General features: G+C 34.3%; 1 protein-coding gene across 5 annotated transcripts in view; it reads left to right on the top strand.

Moving 5' to 3' along the window:
• The window catches only part of LOC128191741 (uncharacterized), a 36,253-nt gene extending 13,956 nt beyond the window's left edge, over positions 1-22,297 (top strand). Inside the window, exons 3-23 of one of the 5 annotated variants that reach the window (XM_052863979.1) lie at positions 3,189-3,308; positions 4,722-4,882; positions 5,631-5,733; positions 5,931-5,982; positions 6,677-6,799; positions 7,090-7,197; positions 7,488-7,619; positions 7,957-8,076; positions 8,395-8,531; positions 9,336-9,555; positions 9,717-9,794; positions 9,917-10,024; positions 10,256-10,391; positions 12,825-13,030; positions 13,328-13,751; positions 14,101-14,268; positions 14,445-14,564; positions 14,670-15,982; positions 16,487-16,513; positions 17,554-17,589; positions 19,633-22,297. In XM_052863979.1, the coding sequence (XP_052719939.1) occupies positions 3,189-3,308; positions 4,722-4,882; positions 5,631-5,733; positions 5,931-5,982; positions 6,677-6,799; positions 7,090-7,197; positions 7,488-7,619; positions 7,957-8,076; positions 8,395-8,531; positions 9,336-9,555; positions 9,717-9,794; positions 9,917-10,024; positions 10,256-10,391; positions 12,825-13,030; positions 13,328-13,751; positions 14,101-14,268; positions 14,445-14,564; positions 14,670-15,982; positions 16,487-16,513; positions 17,554-17,589; positions 19,633-20,670 (4,930 nt within the window). In that variant the 3' untranslated portion in view covers positions 20,671-22,297. Of the gene's footprint in view, positions 1-3,188; positions 3,309-4,721; positions 4,883-5,630; positions 5,734-5,930; positions 5,983-6,233; positions 6,800-7,089; positions 7,198-7,487; positions 7,620-7,956; positions 8,077-8,394; positions 8,532-9,335; positions 9,556-9,716; positions 9,795-9,916; positions 10,025-10,255; positions 10,392-12,824; positions 13,031-13,327; positions 13,752-14,100; positions 14,269-14,444; positions 14,565-14,669; positions 15,983-16,486; positions 16,514-17,553; positions 17,590-19,632 lie in introns of those variants that run through there. The other 4 variants (XM_052863981.1, XM_052863980.1, XM_052863982.1 and 1 more) reach the window with 4 other exon arrangements.
• Positions 22,298-24,148: the final 1,851 nt, after the last annotated feature.

The raw sequence follows: 24,148 nt of genomic DNA on the forward strand, positions 1-24,148 counted from the left end.
ACCTATCTAACTCAAAATTACTGCAATTATGTCATATATGATAGTATATATTACAGTATATTACAGTGAACATATTAAAATGAGGTTTTTTTTATGAGATCTTTGAAATTGTGATCAGGAATAGACTCTAAAATAACTACCGCTATGTGTTTGTATGTTGCTATAAAAACTCTCCCTAACACACATATTAGATTTTTGTAAACTAAATTTTTTCTCTGTATTATTTTTGGCAATACATGTATATAATTAATAGAGAATTAATTGGCAATGATTTGCTACCTTTCTTCATTTTCTTTTATAACAAGAGTAAGTGTTAGGATCGGTGTGTAGTGCAATGGTGTATTGCTTCAGTCTATTGGTCACACAGGTCATGAGTTCAAATACTGCAAGGACTGAATAGCAGTAAAATTTAAAAGTAGATTTTTCCCTGAAATTTAGTTTTTTTTATCATTTTCAAGGCAAACACATGCATGAATTCTGTATCTTTAAGGAACATGTACGAGTAATTTAGAAATTTGGGCTTGTTAGCAGAACTTTTCTCAAAGGGTGCGTCCTCAGGACCTTTAATGAAATGAAAATAAAGACAGATGTTGAATGGAAGAATATTGGGGGGGGGGGGGGGGGGGGGGGAAGGGGATAAGGGGTAAGGGGGGCTCCAAACTCAAAAATGGAGAAAATGTTTGAAATAATACATGTATTTAATTCTCAGCATGCAAAACCATTAAAGGTTTTATCAATATCAAAAGCTAATGTAATGACTATGTCCTGAAAAAGCTATATGTACTCGTACCAAGATAGTTTCAGAGTCTGTAATTACATGTACATACATTAACTAAAGCAAAGTTCACGAACACTCTATAGGCAAACCTATTGCTGCCTGTCAGCATCACTACTTTAGCAGATACAGTACCTCCGTTAGGGGGCTTTATTGCAAAAAAGAGGGAAATTTACAGGACCGTGTGTCAGGATTTTTTTTTCAAATATGGGAAATACACATGCATCCAATAAAGGATTTCAACACTGCAGTTGTTTATGTGCTGGCCAGAAGAAAGCATATCCGAGTGATGCATTGTAAGTATACATCTTAGAAATAAATGAATTTAATGAAAGAGTGGGAGTTCTTCATTAATATTTCCTTCCACTTTTTGAAGGGACTCACGGTTTTTAAAAGTCGAATCTTATTAACGAACTGGCAAGACAAAAATTAATTTGCTGATTTATCACGGTTTTTTCATAGGTCCATTTTAACTTTTCCATTTTTTTTTTTTTTTTTTTGGATAAAAGGTTTTTGCGTTTTTTGGTCTTTTCTTGTGAAAAATATGAAATGATTTTGAAATACTTATATAAAGTAATTATTAAAGTGGATCAGTTTTAGCAGCTGATAGCTGATTTCCTTGCTGGAGTTTGGCTTAGTTGTCTGACTTGAGGTTCCATATGATCTTGCTCACAATGTTAAAGTTGATCTCATGTCCTCTTAATCAAAACATTTCAATTTCTATTTGTTTTGTATACACACTATCTGATCAATAGTTGTACTATTATACATTCTGGGTTTTTTTTAAGTAATTGGTATTCATTAAAGATTAATCTTTTTTATTCAAGAAGAAATGCATGATTCCCAAGTCTATAGCAGGTGGTAGAGGTTACCTTTGAACTGCAAGCTTCCAGTCTTATACATGCTACAGATCATAATCAGATCCCCTAACTAAGCTTTCCTAGGGTTTTCATCAAGTTGTAAGCCAAACTCTTTCATTTTTTCATCAGCATCTCCTATATGACAACCCTTGTTGCATGCATTGATTTAGTCGGCTGAAGGATTACGGAACACTAATCAACTTATTGGAAATTGAAAGCTTCCAAAGAAGATTAGGATGTTAGGAAATGAAGCGTACAATATTTTTTAACAGAAAATTCATCTTGATTGATGGATGGGGCAAGTAGAATCCAAATGAACATGCAGTGATACTTCTAAATTTCAGTACATGTACTACGAATTTATTTACTTGATCTTTTGTAGATAAAATATATCTAATTTCATAATTTTTTCTGTTATTAGTGAAATTTCCTATTTTTGTCTAGAAAAGAAATTTCATTCTGAAGGTTCTATCAGTTATCCATTACACCTGCATAAAATTTGTAACAATTGTACATAAATAAAAAAAAGTCCCTCATCCCCCTCCCCCCAAACTCCCAAATGCCCAATGATTCCTGCCAGCCAGTATAAGTTTTGCTGTAATATAGAGCCCATACTATTGTTGTTTTAAAGGTTTCTTTTTAATCCCTCCAACTTCTGATTCCTGTGATCCATTGATTTTGACCTTTCTCTTATTTATACAGATATACCCAACCAATTCTTGCTGATTAATTTTGACAGTTGCTATCCATGAAAGTCATTTCATTTTCTCAAAGGTTTCCATTTTCCCTGAGTTGGATACTGACAAATATGACAAAACAGCATCATGTTAATTAACATTGGCTTCTGAAATTCTAACGCTTATCTGAAAAGTATCGTGGTCAATGACTTTGCTGTACTTAAGGCGTCACCTAATATGGTTTATGCATGAGACTTACTAAATAAGTATAAATGTAATCGGCCCTATTAGGTCATCTACAAGCTGTGTTACAATATTGTAATATATATATAGCAAAAGGAATTAGTAGGCTAACAGACAATAGATTTCACTACAGTTTGTATCATGTATAGTGTAAAAACTAACTTCTTGTAACAAATAAATAACCAAATTCATAATTTAATTAAATCATGATATGTGTTTTCAGTACTCGCTATCAGGGGTCAAAAAATGGTTACAAGTTCATGATGAAATTGTTGTGTATGGTATATTCTCTTCTTCAATGAGAAAAATCATTCAAGAGTATGAAAACTTTTACAAAAGAATCACTTTCCAAGACTCAATTGTAAAGACAATGCATATTATTGGAGGAGGGTTGGGGTCCATCTCAAATATCCATGTTAAAATAGCAGTATTCATAGATACACCTTGAAAAGACGAGGGTGTACATATTTCAGCAATTTTATGGTAATAATGTTCATATGTTGATCTCTGTTGGCCATCAGAGTTCATAGGCCTTGTGCATTTATTTGGCTCATTGAAGCAAATTTTTACCAACAGATAAGAGAAATACATTATATCACATATATCCACCAATATTTTTATTTTATTTTTTAGCCACACCAGTCAAGTGTCATCCTGGATCCCCCCTCTGGAACATTGGGACCCCGGTACAGCAGAGCAGCCCTACGGCTGGGAATGTGCAATAGACAAAAACGACAAGCCCTACTTCATAAAGTAAGTACAGTAAAACATGCTCATAACGAAGTGCCAGGGAAGGGCAATTTTGCTTCGTTATTAGCGAAATTTGTTATATCTGTCAAGTTTATGACATGTTATTAAGTTACAGGGAATGAAAATGACTTCGCTGTAAGCATCAATTTATTACAAGTGCGTTCATTATAACGGTGTTTTACTGTACAGAGAGACACTGACCATGCATCCATAGTAAGCTCAGTTGACAACCATCTTTTGCCAGCTTCCTCAACCTTAATTTCTGGACTAAACTATTAGTCCTAAATAAATGTTAACTTACAAAGAATGCCTTTATAGTAAATGCATATATTAAACAAAAGACCAAAATAAAAAACATATAAATATACCTGGTATTTAAATTTTTAAGCTAAAGAGGTTAAAACGAATAGTAAAACAGTGCTTGGGGCCTTCAATTCCCTTATTGTATTTGAGATGACAATGTTGAAGATATTGAAATTTAGCTGTATAAATTTGCTGCCAAAGATTTCCTTTCTTAGGTCTAGGTGATGAGAATATTAACATTACAATATGATAACTCTTGTTAAACTCATGAATAAGAGTTTAAAACTCTTATTTTTCGGACAACTTTTGTTTTTTTCTTTGATATGTAATGATGGTCCTTTCTGATTTCATGCTTGACAACTTTAAGCTGTTATATTTCAGGATTCTGTAGTAGTCGATATTTTCACATTAGCGTCCTATGGTGTGTAAATGTTTTCATTGAAACAGACATATCCTTTATAGTGATCGAAAACGTCAGTATGGATCTCCTGGTCCAGCTATGGGTATTAGAGCTGTCCAGTGAGATTTAATGGAAAAATGGGGCCAGCAACCTCTGTCTTCATGTTTGATTAGTTTCTTCTCTGCCAATCAATGCAACTGCTTAACTTCTTCCAATCATATTTTGTCCATCCTTCTTCTCTCTACTATTAATCTAATGATTAATAAGAAAAACATTTAAAAGTCAAAGAGGCAGCTGGAGAAATATCTCATTTCCTCATTCAGTCATCCTTGAATCTGAAGAGTGACATTTATGAAAAAGCTCAAATCTGTATCTCACCCAGAGATTTGCAGAGTCATTGAAAATGTCTCACTGAAGGATATCATTTTCCTCCTGAACAAACCAAGGGAATCATATTGTCAAACTTTGATGGAATTTCTGAGCATGTTTTTTATACCAATTGTAAGGCCCAGGATAAGACTTTATCTGCAAAAATATCCTATGAAATATAAGCATGAGAATGGATGCATATATCTTTAAATTGAGATAGTCATATTTGAATAAAAAGCAAGACTTACAAGTTGATGACACATGCTTGTGCAGTAAATGATTTTTTCCTTAAGTTTGTTTATATACCATAATTTGCAGTAGATAATTTTCTTCTTAATTTATAGTCATATAGAAAAATACACTACACGAGATGATCCGCGGGACGATCCAGATTACATAGAGCCCCCCAAACCAAGGGACATTACTTTGACTCGAGACCAACAGAAGGGGTTTGGTTTTGTGGCGGGGAGTGAGAGACCTGTAGTCGTGCGGTTTGTCACAGATGGTCAGTATACATGCATTACATGTACTTAAGGTGGAATAACACATCCTCACAAAATGGCTGACCTCTGATCAAAACGACATTTCGTTTTATTGAAAGGATTTTATCGATGATAAGATGTAACTTACTGCATAGCCAAGTGGATAAAGTGTCAGGCTTGTGATTCGTACATACCGAGTTCAAATCCCACAGGGGTTTTGTTGTTACTTTAATACTGAATTTAATTTTTTTTTTTTTGATATTCATTTTTTATCCCCAATCTGCAAATTTTTCACTTATTTGACATATGTACAGTTTATTTATCATTATATCTTTCATAATCAAATAATTTACTGTATAGTTAAGTGACTTTTTACCAGATGTGTTATTCCACCTTAATGATCTGAGTGAGTCAGATCTCATTAAAACTGGCAACTTTTTATTGCATTTTTACTGGTGACTTTACAGAAAAATTAAGTTTAAATCACAAACAAGGTCTCCAACTTTAACCAAAGTTACTGTCCTACGACTTTACATACAATGCTACATAGGCTTTTGTAGAACAATAAATCTACTTCTGTCTACTTTTTGTAATGTTTAGATAAATTCCTTGAACTCGGAAGGAAGCCTGTGCTGGAGCACATAAAAGTTCATAAATGATCTTTTAAGAAAATTGATAGTTCTGTTTAATTTAGGTCTTACATTACTGAAATAATAAAATCATCTTCACTGTTCAATACTGATCAACATGTTTTATTATATTGTTATCCAGGTGGTCCAAGTGTTGATAAGCTTCTGCCGGGAGACCAGATTATAAGAATTAACGGGGAAGATGTGAAAAACTCACCCAGAGAATATGTCATAGACCTAGTCAGGTACAGCAGTGAGGAGTTTTTGACCAAATTTCAGGAGAATCATCTCTGAATCATTCTATTCCATTAGAGAGAAACAAATAGATAGGAAAAAGCCTACTTCAATAAAATTGTTGAAAGAAAAAAAGAAAGTGGAAGATTTTGTAAACATAATTTTTTTCTAATTTCTAAATTGCATTTATTTTTGTTTGCTTTTGTAGATCCTGTAAAGTTTCTATTTCACTGACTGTGTGCCAGCCATATTCAGATAATGTAAGTACCTGTATTATTATTTTTCTTTTATTTCATGGGCAATGACACCATTGTAACATTTCAAGCTTTAAAGTGTGACATTTTGTACAAAATAAACAGGCTGTAACTGAAACACCCCATTTTCTTCCCTAGGTACAGGGCCAGGTCAGTAATAAAGTATACGTTGTGGAACCTCAAGCACCAAATCTTTTGATTTTTAACAGTATACATTTTTTTAAAGTGGAAAAGCCACAACCATTTCAATAATATGAAGACATACACACCCCATCGTCATTTTAATTTCTTTTTGTCATCCTGCTGAAGCTTTTTTATCAGTTTTCAAACTAATTCACACCTTGAAGTGATCTTAGGTCCATGCAGTTGTAATGTGTTTGCAGTATTTTAAAAGCCACTTTACAAATTTTTTGTTGATTTTCATCGCCCAAATGAATAACTAATCATCATTTGCATGTGGGAGGAATCCTAAGGAAACCTGCTATAGCTTACGTATTATCACGCCAAATTGCTCGAGGATGATCATTTACTTCTATTGATTAATTTGAGTATGCCGTTTTGAATGCGATTTTTCTGTTTGCTGAAAATGCTTTCATTTCCTGACTTGGCATTTGTAACAGACTGATTGAAAACAAAATTCTGAATCTGTTGAATGAGCAGATGTTTAGTCCTGATTGAAATGGCTGCCTTATTTTTACAGTCCACGAAGAAGTCTTCATTACTGACAGCTGCTAAAAAGGCCAAGCTGAAGAGCAATCCAAACCGTGTCCGGTTCTCGGAGAACGTCACGGTTACCATGGTGAACGGGGCTCCACTTCAAAATGTGAGTTACGTCTGTAACAATAATGGAATGCAATAGATAGTCATCGAAGAAATGCAAATAAAATCTAGATAATCGTTTAGAGGTTTTTGTCAGACATTTTATTCAACAAATCTTTTAATTGTCTAAGATAAGATACTTTTAATTACTCTATTCACTGATAATATTTGACTGTTATCATGAACATTTTTAGTGGTGACAATTCTTCATTCTATAAATGACCAAGACATGCACATAATATTGTATCAAAATATATACAGTACTCATAGACATGTATTTATTTTCGAATTTAGGCAAATTCAGACGAGAGTTATGTCCCTTTTATGCCAAATGTATTAAAAGTTTTCCTTGAAAATGGGCAAACGAAATCATTTAAATATGATAACAAGACTACTGTCAAGGTAAGTGTATGGATATTTAACTAATGTATATTGATAATATTGATATCTGTGCATGTATCAAATAGATCATTTTGCTTCTTTTATATTTAATTGGCAAATTCATGCATGCAGTCTTTGTGCTTCTATTTAATCATTTGCTGACACTTAGTCCATGTCTTTTAAAAACCTGTCCAATGTGTTTCCTCATTGCACTCACATACATGTACCCTGGTACTTATTTCCTGAGGTATTATTTTGTTGAACTTTTGGGGTTTTTTTTTCTATCTATGGTTTATTTTCTCTATTTGTAGGATGTGGTGCAATCCCTGAAGGAGAAGTTGAACATAAAGCGTGTTCAGCATTTCAATTTGGTGCTACAAAACATGAAGTCTCACGGTCCCTGTCAAATGACCTTACTCCAAGAACACGAGACTCTGGCAGAGGTAGGTGGCCAGACTCCACTTATGTTAAGTCTTTTATTGATGTCTATCTAAAAACAGTACAGTGATACTTATCTATAAAACAGTGCAGTGATACTTACCCGGTAAGTAATACCGGTATCTATAAAGCAAGATTAAAAGAGTATTACAGTTTGCTGATGAGTGCCAGGTAGCTTATGTCTAAAATATTGTTTGAAAATGAAACTACATTACCGGTATGCGGAATGTTCAAATTTTAAATGTTTTATATATTATTTGTGCAGAAAGATTTCTTAACAAAATGTTAAAGTATGCTAATAAAAGTTGACTGGATTTGATGCAGTGATTTTTTCTCTGACAGATTGCTGCCAGACCTGGTGCTAGACATTTCCGCTGTCTTTTCCGTGTAATGTTTGTTCCCCTGGACGCTTATGACCTACTCAAAGAGGACCCTGTAGCATTTGAATATTTCTATATGCAAGTAAGTGCATTATAGCATCAACACACATTAGTAAAGAAATCTACTGGTAAATAGGATATGATGATTTGATCAAAAGTGTTTTTGGTTGTTTTTTTTTGTTCTTTTTTGAAAGGGTGAAAAATGTATTGCCCAAATAATTTATTGAAAATATCTCTAATCTCATATATGTATTAGGACCTTTAAGATCTTTTTCTGTTGGTAAACATTAAAAACTCTTTAACACTTGTATGAATGCATCAAAATCTTTTAATTTTGTCATTACTTGTATAGAATTATCTTAATTTTGATGATTGGAGCTTTTTTGATTTTTTTTTTCAGTGCTGTAATGATGTGGTGAATGAGCGATTTCCAGAGCTTCGAGGAGAGTTGGTGTTCAAGCTTGCTGCTCTCCACATTCAGCAACATGTCATGAGCAATAACAATGTCGCCGGAAAAATCAACATCAAGTCTATAGAGTCAGTCATTAAAGAAACACTTTTTTCATCTGTAAAGTTTCATATATTATGTCTGAATTCATCAAGACCAAATTCAATTTTTTCTCTATATGAGGAATCTCAACTTTTTGTGTACAAAGTTGGCCTTTATCTTTGTCAGCTGCCATTTTACAATAGATGTTCATGGTAAAAATTGTTAATTTAATGTTAGCAAAAACAAAATATGCTAGAACTTGATGAACTTTATGAAACTTTATAATTTCATTGTAGTGTAATATGACTGTAAACTTAGTATTAATCACTGAGGCGTGTTCAACAGACCAAGAACTCGGGAGCACTCGCTGAAATTCTTTATACCTGCAACATGAATGTTGGCAGGTGCTTGTGAGCGCTTGCTCTGTTGAATTCACTTCAGGGTTAATATTCAGTAGATTATGAGTAATCTCTGCTCAAGGATGTTTATCTTATCTGACCAATGATAACTTCTGTGTGAAATTAAGAGAACATTTCCTTGCTTTTGAAAATAAATTTTATTGAAACAGTTCTTGTATAACCAATTATAAGGCATATACCAGTACTGTGAAATCATTTAATTTCATGGGGGCCAATTTTCGTAGATAGTTGGGTTTTTGCCTATTCATGGGGATGTAATTTCATGGATGCATCAGTTTTCAGTAAACTAAATCTTTTATAATTAGTTTTCGTCGAGGATGTAAATTCATGCTACCCATGAATACCACGAAAATTAAGCCACCATGATTTCTAATGATTCTACAGTAATACTTGATTTACAGTATTGATGACACACTTGTTCCATTTGTTTAGGAAGGAATGTGGGATTGAGAAGTTTGTGCCATACAGTTACCTGGAACACACGAAGCCCAAGGAGCTGAGGAAGATCCTGGGCAGCCAGATGAAACTGAACCAGAACCTTACCCCGCCCGGTCAGAAACATCTCTCCTCCATGCAGGCTAAGCTCCACTACATGAAGATTGTCAACGAGCAGAAGGCGTTTGGCAGTCGTGTGTTCATGGTCACCCTGCTGGTAAGACTGGTTGTCTCCCTTAGGATGAAACAATTCTTGATGATTTACTTTATATGTGAAATCAGTTGATAGTTTCAAGATCTTTGATTCTTTTTCTTTAGTGGGACAAGATTGCATTTCATAGAACAGGATAATATTATTTACTTTGTTTGTATTCTTAGGACAAGATGACAGACGCCATGATATTGGTGGGTCCAAAGTCTGGGATTGCCCTAATAACCAATATTAAACAGTACACGGTAAGCTAATTTGAAAAATTCAAAAAATTCAATAGTTGATTGCCGGTACTGGAGATTTTCGGATGTCAACATTGTTTTACCTTTGAAGTTCTTCAAAATCTTTTATTTCATTTAAATTGTAGATGTCAGTTTTGGCAGAGTTTGACCAAATTCAAAAAATCAAAGTGGCCAAAGAAAAGGAGAACATGCAGAGAATTGAAATCACAGTCAAAAGTAACAACCAGGAAGCAGTAAGTATTTCATCAGAGAAGATGAAAGTTATTAATCATGCAAGTAGGAGAAGTGGAAGGGGGGGGGGTGTTATGCAGAACACACAGTATGATACCTCTCTCATAATATAATGAAAAATTGATTGATATTTCATAAAGAAAGTGAAAAAAAAAATACCAGAAGATAAAGTTATGCATAATATATACGTGAAATTTCTCTTTTAAGCAATATAACATGATTTTCTATTATAGATGTTAAATCTTGGACTACTGAAGGATGATGCCATGAACTTTGTTGCCATGGTAGAGTGTTATTACCGCGTATTAGTGGATGACAATGTCTGTCTTGTGGAAAAACCAGCCAGTAAACAAAGTTCCGACCCTGATGGTGAGTTTCTTTCAAAAAGTCAAATTATATGATAATTATCATAATCATGATTAAAATTGTTGAAGACGTTCTTTTGTTTACTGAGAATAATTACTGGTTTTACTGTATACAGGGTTATTTTCTCTCCATGTTATTTTCGCCCTTTTTCACTTGCAAACGGTTTCGCACCGTCTTGAATTCCCCAGACAAAGCTGTGAATAATGAAAAATAGTTGAGGTATAGGAATTTGCCCAGTGTTAAATTTGCCTGCTGACAACGAGAGCGAAAGGGACGAAAATAAAATAGGGGCAAATATTTCCCTGCATACAGTATCTGGCAGAATGCAGCATTAAGTATGTGCCATAGAGTGCCTGACAGTTTTCTTGTACGTATAGCAAGTATAGAGTATGTTTTTATCCTTAGGAGTTGTTGTGTACAATTATTGAACCTGCATGTGATCAGGAGTCATTTTAATAACTTTTCCACCCCAACCACACAAAAATATAAAATAAGAGGGTATATATACAAGTACATGTATGGAATATCCAAAACTTTAAGTAAGTTTAACTAAGGGCGGAGGGGGCTGAAAAATGTCACAATGAGATATAAGAAATGGTTTGAACATTTATTTATTGATTTTGGATTAAAGCATTAACAAAAGTAATCCATACACATTTTGTCAGGCATGGGCTTGTTGTACTGGAATTATCTGTAAACAACCAAACAACAAAGTCTCAGTGCCAGACAGATTACACTGCGTACAGTGTTTTTATAAGTATGTAACCAAAAGAGTCAATTTTGTTTGGGAATTAAAGTTGAAGTCCCAAGTACAATCATGTAGATAATGTTTAAATAGACACGGTGAAAAGTTTCTGTGTTGTGTAGAAGACAAAGTTACCTGGTAGTACTAAAGATCATAATACCTGTAATTATAATTAACATCTAATTTAATTAATTTATAATGATAACAATTCAATACAGTTCTACTTCATTGGGTTTTATGTCTCCTTTTTTAAAGGAACAAAATTGGAATTCCTGACATTCTTTTACAAATATTGATCTTTATAATACAATAGATTTGGACTTGATACAGAATTTTAAAGCATATACTTGTATAGGACCAAATTGGACAAAATCCTTTCTCAATTCTTGTCATTAACATATTTGCTGGTTTGAAATGGAACATACTTGACTGAAATTAAGTGTTTTAGTTTATAGAGAGGTATTTTCAGAGGCTCAAAGAACCTTTTTGTTACACCATCAAAACTGAAAAAAATTGTACAGGTTCCAAATTTAAGCAAATACAATTTTTAGATTTAGGATAAGTGGACTTTGTTCAGCTTATCAATATAAACAGATCAAAAGTATGCTATGAATGTATGAAAACAGTTATATCATAACAAGGAGTACTGTGTATTGGATTGAATGAATAAATATTGAGAGATCAGGGGTTTAAATATTTAGGGACATTTAACAACGAGTTCATTTGTAACATGCATTTAGCACTTCTTGTCGGGTTGTACAGGGGGGTATTACTCAGGATCATAATGATCACTTGTTTGATTTCCTTCAGTGACCACTAATAAAATACTAATCATGACACCCTATTACCAGCTAAGCCTATTGTCCCTGCATCATTGAACTCGAAGGAATGGTAGGGGTTATACCAGATTACAATGATATTGGGACTTGCAATAACATTACACATGCTGGTTTAAAACTATTTCTTATGCCTATTAATTCGTCACATAAGTCAGAGGCAACACTCGAACAATTAAATGAACTCGGCAGTGAGTTTATAGACCAAAGTCTTATTTTCGCCGCCTATTCATCAGCGACGTACATGCGTCTCTGTATTTCTTCATTTGTTGGGAGTGGGATATTTGGATTATACATGAGAGTGAATACAAAGTATTTTCTGTATGGATATAAAAACAAGTAGCTCTGGAATTTCATGTTGGAAACATCTATGTTCATTTGTTCATTAGTGCTGTCTCTACTTGATTGATGGAATCTCGGAGGCTGCTATTTCAGATAAAACGCTCGGATAGCGGGACTATTATTTCTGCAGTTTAGTTATGGCTGTGAAGTTTAAACTGGAGAGGTATCCTCTGTGAAAAGTAATTTCACTCCCTATGTTACATTTATTATTAATGGAAAAGTGGTGAAAATGTAGAGTGGGATATTTAGAACCAAAAGAGGAATCAATATGGTAATCTAACACAGGAAACCTCTGGGTGAGAGTTGGACTAAAAGTGTCAGTAAAACTGCAGTTCAAGAATAATGAGGACAGTTTTAGCAAATGTATCATTATGTGACCTTTAATTATGCTGTATTGAATTCTGCAGATCAATATTGTATAAATTCTTTTACCAGGTAAATATATACCGTACCTGTTATTAGGCCATGTGTGGTTTTCTCTTCCTTCTTATATAAGCTTTTTTGATCTTTCAGTCCCTCCATATTTTGGGACCCATAGAGTTCATGCCTCTCCCTGGAGTTACCCTGAGGATGTGGTGACCCATGTGATCCAGAAAGAACAGGATTCCAAGGAGATAGCTGAGGATGAGAGAATTGTGAACTTTGCTAGGGGGCCCCCTGTCTATGATGGAAGTGACAGCAACTTTATCACCAAAATCAAAGAAGATCTCGGGATCCAGGTAGATAGATATGGCTTTGAAGAATTTTTTAAAGATATTTTTTAACCCTTGTTTCAATTCTCAGTACTATTATATTTGCAGAGGCGACTATTAACGAAATGGAAAAGTTTAATACACCAGATTGATGATAGCTGTAAAGTTGAAGTTCTCCTTTTAGTTTTATCTTCACATTAAACCATAAACTATGTTGAAGTATTGAAGACTTTCAAACACTTGACCTTCAAGGTGTACTTTAAAGGTGATAAAGAGATATTTATGTTTTTAAGCGATATTGATCTGGACTTTGACTTTTTTCAGCCAAAGAATTCAGAAGAGCCTGAACCAGTGATCTCCCTTGTTAAGGACTCTGAACAAAGTGTTCACCCTGCAAAACATGTAAACAAAATTGTGATTGGATCAGATCCAAACGACATTCAAGAATATTTAGCAGCTAAAGAAAAGAAATCTGCAATCAAACGAATTGATACATATGAGAAGCAGTTTATAGAGATTAAGAAACCAAAGACTGAAGACTCTCTGACCAATGGAGAAACATATGAAGACAGCAAGCTAGAAATACACTCCACAGCAAGTGGGGAGGATCAATCTTCTGACACAGACAGTGGGGTGGAGTCAGAAAAGAAGATTTGCCTGGACGACTCTCCACAGATCGGGCGAGGACAGGAGCTTGAGAGCAGTGATACCGACAGCTGGGGGACTCCGGCTAACAGCCCCGCCAAAGGTAGACAACCATCCTTCTCTCCTCTCTCCTTCTTTTACTGTACGTCCTTACTCTGAACTATGGAGACTTTTATTAGTGATGAACCTTATTACTTTGAATTCTATCACCTATCTATGGATGATTCTATGCAACTTTTAAATTAACATGATGGATTAATTTACTGAACAGGATAAAAAATACACCTACCCTATCACATCTATTTGAAAACATACATTATTAATGTGAACTTATGTGAGCATCATGTGGGGTTTTTTTTTATTTTTCTTCATTTTTTAAGCTAAACTATTTCATAGAAATGATATTGAGCATTTTTGTTTATTTGTCTATCTGACATGCGTCCATTCTTTAGATGCGGAATCAGAAGTTGAGCTACCCAGGACAGAGTCCGATTTTGAAGTGATTGCCTCCAGTTTTGGTCTGTTGAGTCCAGACAAGATCCCTCCAGAGATCCAGGAAGGAATACTCAATCCCAAAATGTTCTCAGAACGGAGGTTGTATCTGGATCCAGATATCATTGGTAAACCATTTATCAGCTTTACAAAGATAACCATAAGTCAAGAAGACTGTAAGATAAACAATAATGGAGATATATTCATATTCTTAAAACTTCATTTTCAAAAAAAAGTTTGATCATTCAGTAATGAATGAAGCATTTATAATAAAGAGTTTACAAACATTTTGCCCTTGTTATAGACTTGACCTTGATGCCACCTGCACCACCGCCTCCTACCTCAGAGCCACCAGAACTTGACCAGCAAGCGTCCAGGGAATTGTGGCATCTGTCATGTGACCACACCCAGACACTGGAAACAGGTATCTGGAAAATAACATCTTGATGGTTATGTTAGAAACCAACTGCTAACTTATAACATTTAGTTCTGTCTTCCAAAGTAAATACTTTTTTATTCTTTTCCATAGTTGAGGCAACAATGCCCAAAGATCAGGGAGCTCACCCACATGTTCCTCCATTTGAGCGGTCGGTCAGTGTTGGCGCCACCCCAGACTTCTTTGACTCTGATATAGATCAGCTGATTGCTGAGTTGACCATTCCCCCACCCCCCTCTTCAGAGGAAGACATAGGGCAGGTGGACCATTTAGCTCACACGTGGAGTGGCCCAGAAAACAAGGAGTCCAATGAAGAATTCAATTTGGAGGCGTTTGAGGTGGATTTGGAAGCGTTGGTGATTCCCCCTCCCCCTGGGGAGGCCTCTGTGTCACTGGACCAAATCCCCATAGTTCCCCCTGTGACTTCAGATTCTGATGAACATGATAAAAAGAATGACCATTCTGGAGGTCATCAACGTTCAAATTCAGTGGACACTTTCTTAAGTAAAATTCAGAAAAATGAGCATAATAATGATGTTCCGAAAAAAGATGAAATTTTGAAGACTGGTGTGGAATGTCAGTTAGTTGCTAGTGAAATTAAGTCTAGTGATTCAAATAAATCAAAATGTCAGACAAAGCCTGAAAAAGCTACCTCAACTACCTCAAGTAAGGACCCTCATGACAATGATTCTCCAGGATCTGTATCGGAAAAATTAAACACTTTGTTGCAAATGATTCCAAATTTGGGGCCAAAGTCAGACAACGAAAATGATTTTAAATGGAGAAGGACTTCCTCATTGCGTCTTTCAAAACCCTCGCCTATGTACGACAAGGACAAAGGGCATCTTCCTAATGGATTAGTAAAAAGTGACAAGTCATTGAAGGCCAGCTCAGCAAGTTCTCCAAATCAGGTTGTGAAGTCTAGTCAAGAAGTGAAGCAATCGAAAGGTGAGGTGACAGTGAGTTCAAAATATTCTCGGCATCTACGCAGGACCAACTCGTTCGATGTTCCCACCAAGGAGCAGGACACAAAAGAGGAGCCAGAAAAAGCGGTGACTGAAAACTTCTCCTCTTTAAAAGCAAAACTACAATCTTACAGAGATTATCTCTTGAGTAAGTCAAACAATTCAAAGAAAGAGAGGCAAACGGAGGATAAAAAGGAGGACAATAGCCCTCTGAGGAGATCCAACTCTTTCACAATGAATTATCTCAAAAGGCGGAACAGTTCCTCAGACTCTGATGATCAAAAGACGACCAATGATACCGTTACAAACAGAAGCAGACGGCGAGACAAGGAATCCTCACAAGAGAAAGCAGACGACAAAGAGGACAAGAAAAAGCCTCCAGTGTGGAATCATTTAGCAGCGCCCAGGTCCTTCCGACCTCATACCTCTACAACTACACAGGTACTGTATAATTCATGATCTATTGATGACTCTTACGTTCCATAATGTAACCTGATTAAGCTTTTCACTTAGATCATATCACCAGAGTATAATCGGAAACTGATAGTTTTCTGTCATTTTTAGTCTTCATTTGAATGCAAATTTCAGGCAACACCTTATTTTTTGTTTTATGTACTATATACATGTATATAAATAATCAGTATAAAAAGCATGTTTTAAACTGTGTACAGCAAACTTCATTACAATTATGCATGTCACTGAATGTATAGTTGCAGTCTATTCTCGAGGAGGCCGAAAAGCATGAAATCTCTTGTATATCTTTGGTATGTAAAATTGTCACCCTTCCTCTAAAATCAGGAATAAGGGACTGAATTGGGGCTCAATTGTCCACACATCACTGCTAAAGCACAGGGACAGATCGGGATGTGTGGGAGCTTTCAGTTTTGTTTTCTCACAGGATTGTTTTCCCTTCTCTTGCATGTAAATCAAACTTTTCTATTCCAGCATCACACATTTCCCCTTGAAAGGAAGGTCAGTAATGGTTATGTGAATGAAACATATCATGACACCTTTTTCCATAACGTGTGCGCCACCAATTTTCATATAGATTTTTATTTTCCAGCAGTCTTTTGTGTGTGTTGTTCTGCAATGCACTGTTTATATCTCTATTTTTTACTATGCCAAAAACAAAAAAATGAGTGATATATTCAGTGGAAATGTATTCTTAGATGATCCAATCTAACAGACCTACATTCCATGTGTATCCTATTCATTATTTTACAGGCATTATTTACCGTACTAACATTATGGTTAGCAAAGCTCCAAAGGCAGTTCTAAATTGTTTTATTAGAAAAAAAAAATACCTTGAAACTTCAAATTTTCATAGCCTTTAGTAAATAGATTACCTTATTTTTTTTTAAATCATACCTTAATTTCATATTGAATTCTTTTGTATGGAAGAAATAATTGTTAGCAATTTCAAATAGTCAACATAGTTTAGGTTTTTTTTCAGTTAACTTTTTGTGTTTATGTGAATAGTCTTTTGAAATTCATACCAACCCATTGTTTTCCCTTGTAAATAAACTACCGACATTGTGTAACTATCAAAGCACACCTCCTTCCTCTACTCACAGCACTCTTGTTTTGAATCTTCCATTTCATCTACCAATTTGGTGTTTATGAAACTGCATTTGTTTTCTATGCATGGCCAAAATGTTTTTAAAAACTTGCCTTCTGAGCTGATGTTTTGTTGACAAATATCTGCCGGTGTATGTTTGATGATGCCATTTTCGCTGTGTATATCATTTATAGTTTGAACATGTATCATGCAAATTGTATCATACCATGATATTGGTGTTAACATGCTTTGCTTTTTCATAAAAATTTCATATATTTTGGCTTCAACAGTTTGAATTACAGCTGGACCTCAAGGACATTTGTCAGGAGGGAAAACTTCGGGTTTTACCCAAGTCAATAGATACAATGATGATTTGTTAAGTTTATGGAAGCTCCATTCATATTGTTTGCTATGATGTCTCTTGCTCATTCTTTCACTCACTGTCATCTTTCAGGAAACAGCCACGCCCACCCCATCTGGGGGTGAGGAGGTAACCATTCATCTATGTACAATCAATGCATGACCAAGTGGTTGGGGTGGTGTTACTCAGTACTGCTCTGTATTAGAAACATTGTCAATTTTGTGTAGACATTTTGGAAATTTGTTTGGCAAACTTTTGAGAGGACAAAAATTTCGCTTTATTCATAAAAGTAGTCAGCTTGAATTACTTTTTTTTAAATAAACCAATAAAAAATGATTGAGTCAGAAATCAAAATTGAGCTTTATGGCCTGTGAGCCTGATTTTGATAAAGGCTACAGCTAGTTAAAGTGTATGTAGAATAATAAGCAAGGAGAGAAAGCTATTGTGAAACAGAGGCAGTGTTGATTCTATGTTGAGCGTTGTGGCGACACGTGATGTCCTCTAACATGTGTCAGCAATGAATTGTCTGGTGTAAATCCTTGTCCTAACATTGTAGATGTCCTTTTTAATAAATTGCAATGACTATATCATGGATACCAATGAATAATATGTATCATATATTCATAAGAGGGAATTTATGGCTATATAAATGTAACAGATAGTGGGATGTTATAGAATTATATGCTGAATAATTAGTATAGATAAGTACTTCATATGGATATGTCCACCACATGCTCATGCAAAAACAAATTTAACTGTCTTCACTTGAAGGTCACTTATATTTTTCTTGAAATTCACTTGAAATGGCACAGATTTCTTAAGTTGTCAGTGTAATTTTTAAGATCACTTTTGTTTATGCATGTGCATTCCAAATATATTGCATGGTCATATACTGCTAGAAGTTTGGGCATATATATAATATATATTCTGTTTGTAACATTTGTTTTACAGACTATTTAAATGGATTCATTTTTTTTTTACTGATTGACAATGTTCAAGTCTAATAAAACCTCATTAAGTTTAAGCCACAACAATACAGACTGGTGTTAAATAAACTGCATTACCCAGTTTTTGGAATTTGTGCTCCATTACAAAATGTAACTAAATTACGAAGTCACTGTATGGAACACAAAATCTATTTCAGTGAGGGTTTAAAGTTTTCGATCGGCAGTTTTGAACTTGAAATTCCCATTGTCAATATTGATGGGAAAAAATGCCTTCTGCCCCCATTTTTGGTGATTGATCTGTAGACACTTTTATTACAATGGAGGAATTTAGGAAACTGTTTGGGGTTAAAGTGAGTCTTAAAATAAGGATTATTTTAGATACAATACAAGTTGTTGTTTTGTTGGAGAGATGAATATATTGAGGCTGAAGTTCTAATCTGGCTTGGTCTTTGTAAGACCTCTTTGCCAAAATTCAGGCTGTAAAACTTTTATTTAGGTAGATTTTGCATTCTAATGATTTGCCAATTGTTGAATCATTTCATTTTTATTTTCACAAATGCCTTCTAGAAAAAGTGAGATTTAATTGGTTGCATATGGTGAGATCAAACTTCAGTTTTTATTTAGAGTAAGACAAAAAACACATATGATAGAGATCAAATTATTTCAGTGTTTTGGGCATTTAGATTTTGCAGTTTGGTAACTGTTCATTTAAGATGAAAATTGTCTTTTGTCATTTCAAGATGTGTTTATAGATAGTCCTAAAATCTTTAATTGAAGGCTAAAATATTCTTAGGTTTGTAGTTTTTTCAATTAGAAGGGAAATGGTTTCCTGTCATAAGTAGAATATTGTTTTTGCCTTTTAGTGAACATCACATCTGCATGCAAGATCCCATCTTCAAAACATTATCAGTTAGCAAAAGTTGTAGTGGTCTTTGATTGTTGTGTGTAAATGTACTAATACATGTACTGTATGGATGTAATGATATCTATGTCTGTTGTCTAGTTTTGAATTCATGCATTGTCACGGCACTATTAAGTATCGTAGCATATTTGCATGAGAATTTCTGTATATAACCTGATTCTAAAGTTTTGCATAATTTCTTTTTCTTTGAATTTGTTTAATGTTAAAACTTCATATGGAAGCTTCTTTTTGAAACATATGTACACTGTTTTTTTCTTAAAGTATATACTTCATTCATTTATGGATAAATGATCATCATTTCAGAAGAGCAATGGCCTAAGGAAATCGGGACCACTGAAGGCTTTGTCCTCCATCTTTACCTCATCATCTCCATCATCATCATCCCCATCTTCACCGCCAGTCTCATCGGAAGTGGCGCTATCCCAGACTGCACCAGTGCCACCACCCAGACGATCAAAGGAACATTCCACAGCAACAGAAAGCAAGGATGATATTTCACTGGTTCCACAAGCTCAGAAAAGACCCAAGGAAAATCCGTTTGGAACTGTGTCCAACATGTGGAGACCTATGTCTATGTCGAAAAGTAGCATTAGACAGATTGAATCTGAGGAGACTAATTTCCGGGTGTATAATAATTTTGATGCTTTACGTGATATGTCAGAGGGTAAAACACCTCCAAAGGAAGAGACAAAAGTGGTGGTGGCAAGCACCAAGTCCAAACCTCCAGTGATCCCAACAGGAGAGCAACGGGAGAGAAAAGGTTCGTTATCGGAGGAGAGTCACGCTGTAGTGCGAGACAGTATAAGTGTGAGTCATTCTGATTCAGTGAAGCAAATAATGGCTCGAACGTACAAAACAGAGGACTTTGGAACTGCAACTAAAGACTCGGACAGGCTTCTGTCTGAGCTTAAACAAACTATGGAGACCCTTAAAGACTCTCGCATTGATCGAAAATCATCTCAGTTTGATATGTGTAAGGACGAGCTTATCAATCAAGTGAAAAACTTTGTTATGGATGCCAAATTTCTTGTCAGCAATGCGTCACAGACCAAAGAGAAAATGGCTGCCAATCTAAATAACAGTATGCATACTCTTGCTAAAATCTTCCTCCATACTCAGGCGACCATGATAATGATGGAGGCCGTTCATCAGGCACAGCACCTCGGCTTTGAGGTGATTAAGGTGACCAACGCTTACAAGAGCACAGTGAATGCGGCACAAGCCGCAGTGGGGAAACCCATAGGCGATCCCCACATGCGATATCTCATGAGACAAGCCACTAATCTCGCACAACTCATCAGTGGCTTGCTCAAAACACTCAAAGCTCTAGAGCAAAAGTAAATTCCTTTGGGATTTTTGTTTATGATTTCTGCAAAATGTGGCAAAAACTGTAGATGATTTTGGATGCTTTACAAACTACGGACATTTGATTGGCCAGTGTCTGTGTTCTCATTGCTTCTTGATGCATTTATTATCATTCTTTTTTATACGTGTTTATATTGAGAACTTGTACTGGTAGTCATTAGGTTGTTCAATAATGTCTGTAGCCGGCTTTTGACTTGAATGGTTTCTCATTGTTAAAGTGAGTGAGGGAGCTTGTGTGTAATGTATGGTTGTAACAGACACATGTAAGCATGGCTTCATAATATTTTTCATCTACCGGTATTTAATATTATGTGCTATAAATATTTAACATCTACCAACATATATTCTCTACTGTTTCTGTGTTCCTTTCCTATAGATTTCTTGCTGAGAACTTGGAATGCTTTAAATGCACAATTCAAATAATGTATCTTTTTTTAAGCTTCTAAAAAAATTTACAGGTAAACAAAAATTGAATGAAAAGAACTGTGGAAATTTATTAGATAGAATAACCATGTTATTTTGAGAAGAAAAAAAGGAGAATCTCATTTTTCACACAAAGATAAGAATACCTTTAATATGATGCTAGGAACAAACAAGATATGTAATTAACATGACTTTTGAAACAGCACTCTTAATATGATGCACTAGGAACAGGATGAATAAGCATGTCTTTCTTAGACAGAAGGTTGTATAAAACTTACATATTTATAGTTATACTATATTGGTTGACTGTGATACATCTGTTACTGTACCAATGTTTTTTTGTTTGATACTCAACTATTCCATTGTTATAAACTGTGTATGTATATCTATTTATTGTTATTTTGTATAGACAGACATAGTTACTACATGTATAAATATAAGTATGTACATTATTTACATCCCTTTATTTTAACACTCTCTTTGCTGGCATGGCTTTGAATAAAATTTATCAAACTTTTTTAACTGAAAGTTTCAATTTAGTACATATTACTATGGAATTGAGGGTTGAAGTTTTGTAAGAAAATCCATTGTATGGGAATTTTTACAAATACACATTCTGCACATACATGGCTGTATTTATTAACTGTTATAGTTTTTAAGATTTATTTTTGCAGAGATTTCTATCTGTTACAAGGGTATGTTTATCTACCCCTTAAACATAATACAAAATTACAACAAAAATGTATAAATTGCTGGTTATAGATACGTGTACTATTCAAAAATTATCTTTATATTTTATATTTGTTGTACATGTAAATGGTATAACATTTTATGTTTAAAAAAGATCTGTTTTGGAAAACCGTCCTTGCATTGTGAATTAACAAAAAAATAATTATCCAGTTTTTATTTAAAATGTGTAAGTTGGATATGACACCATGAAAATTCCCATTACAAGCAGGCACTTGTATCATTTTTTTGTCTTATTCATGTTTCTTTCAGACCCAGTGAGAGTTTTACTAGTATTATGAATTATTTAAAAAAGCAATATTTTCAACATCGTTAAAGTTCATTAATAAGAATTTTTTTGAACATATTCATACTCTTTTATTAACGTGTACATGTATATGCCGTTAATGTATTCAGAATTATCAAAATTAATCTCAATTAAATATGTTATTAATTAAGTGGTTGTTGATTTTGTTTTGTTTCCCATTGTTTTTCATAAATACATGTACCCGATATGGCAACTTAGGTCGACGACTCGCTTGCAAGAGAGATAACTCGCATTTGAACAATCTGTCGATATTGACAATCAAGTTTCGTTGGGTTCGATAAATTTTTTGTGCGTGTTCATATTTACCAATTATATATGAATAATTTAAAGGTTCTCATCATCAAGTTGAGTGTCACCCAGGTAGTCTAGTCATTTGAGGCTTGTCAGGTTAGATTGCTTGCTGTTTAATTTTTTGGGGGAATAATTTGCAACTGCAAAATGTATAAGGATGTATATTGATTGATATCTATAAATTAAAACACTTTTAAAAACAATTATATCATAATGGAATTAGAAAAACGTGATTTATTTGGATAGGCCACTCTTTCCCCCGGAGAAATGGGCCAGGTATAGACTTATTCCTGGCATTAAAATATAGAACTTTCCTCAAAATAGCAGTAAGCTCACCCTTCTTCTTACAGCTACATGTATATGTTACCGGTGTTGTATAGCAGTTTTTCCCCCATAGTAACTTCTCCCCCCGGAAAACCTACTATATAGTAGCCTTTCCCCCTGGGGGGAAAAGCTACTATATAGTAGCTTTTCCCCCATAGTAGGGTTTCTCCCTCACGTTTTTGGTTGAGATTTCATAAAAAATATTGATGGAAATCCAGTAAGGATTAAAATTAATGTTTCTACACTCCCAGGTTGCATACATGTACAACTGCATTCATCTATAAAGGCTAAGTTTCGTTTTGCCGATTTATTATTTTTATAGACTATGCTGAAAATTGAACATGTGTGTAATGGAATTACACATAAAACTTAATTTAGGTAATTAATTGAAAAAAATACTTGGTTTTACAAGTTATACACTTATATGCATAATTCTGTGTTCTGAAATTGTACTAAGCGAGAATGTTTTAAGAATTTTGTGATAAATCTATCAGACTGTCTGTCTGTTTTTGAAAATTTCATCCAGGCTAAACCTCTGTTTTAAAGAGATTATGTTTCCAATGTTTCAGAGCCCGATTTTTAAAATCCTATTCTAATGATTATAGTGCATATTCTTAAGGGTCCAATGTCTCATAAACTAGAGATGACCATATCACCATTTTTTCATAGTGGCAGTGGTTTACCACTTGTAGATGACTCTGAAAATTTCAGCCCTCAGGGTAGGGGCCATTGATGTTTCAGGGCCCGATGTTTAAAACTCCATTATAATGATTGAATAGTGTTCTATAAGTGGGGATCCGAATATCATATTCTAGAGATGACCACTTAACCATATTTTCACAGTGATAGTGTTATACCACTAGTAGATGACACTGAAAATTTTAGCCCCCATGCAGAGCCCGATGTTTGAAATCCAATTATAAAGAAAATGTATTTTTAAGGGCCCCATATCTCAAAAACTAAAGAAGACCACATGAACATAGTTTTACGGTCATTTAAAAGTAAAAACATCATTTAAAAATACACAATTGCTTATATATTTCCTTATCAAAATGATTGAAAATTACGATTCTGCTTTTCTTTTTTAAGAACTATATATAATATGATTTAAATTTGGCCCCCATAATTCGCAATTTTTTAAAGTGTTTCGGGTACAGTAAAATGTTATGTTATTTTTTAGAGGAGTTGATTTAAAATATATTATTATATTATATAATCAAAATCGGTCAAAAATTGACATTTTTCTTATCCGTTTACGAATGGGAAATATAGAGCGCATGCTTGAACAAAGATATTTTTTTTGTTACTTATTAGTCTTGGCTATATATATATATCTCTGATTAAAATATTGTGTTTGTTCAA

The sequence above is a fragment of the Crassostrea angulata genome, chromosome 7, assembly GCF_025612915.1.
Source record: "Crassostrea angulata isolate pt1a10 chromosome 7, ASM2561291v2, whole genome shotgun sequence".
Taxonomy (NCBI): Eukaryota; Metazoa; Mollusca; class Bivalvia; order Ostreida; family Ostreidae; genus Magallana; species Magallana angulata.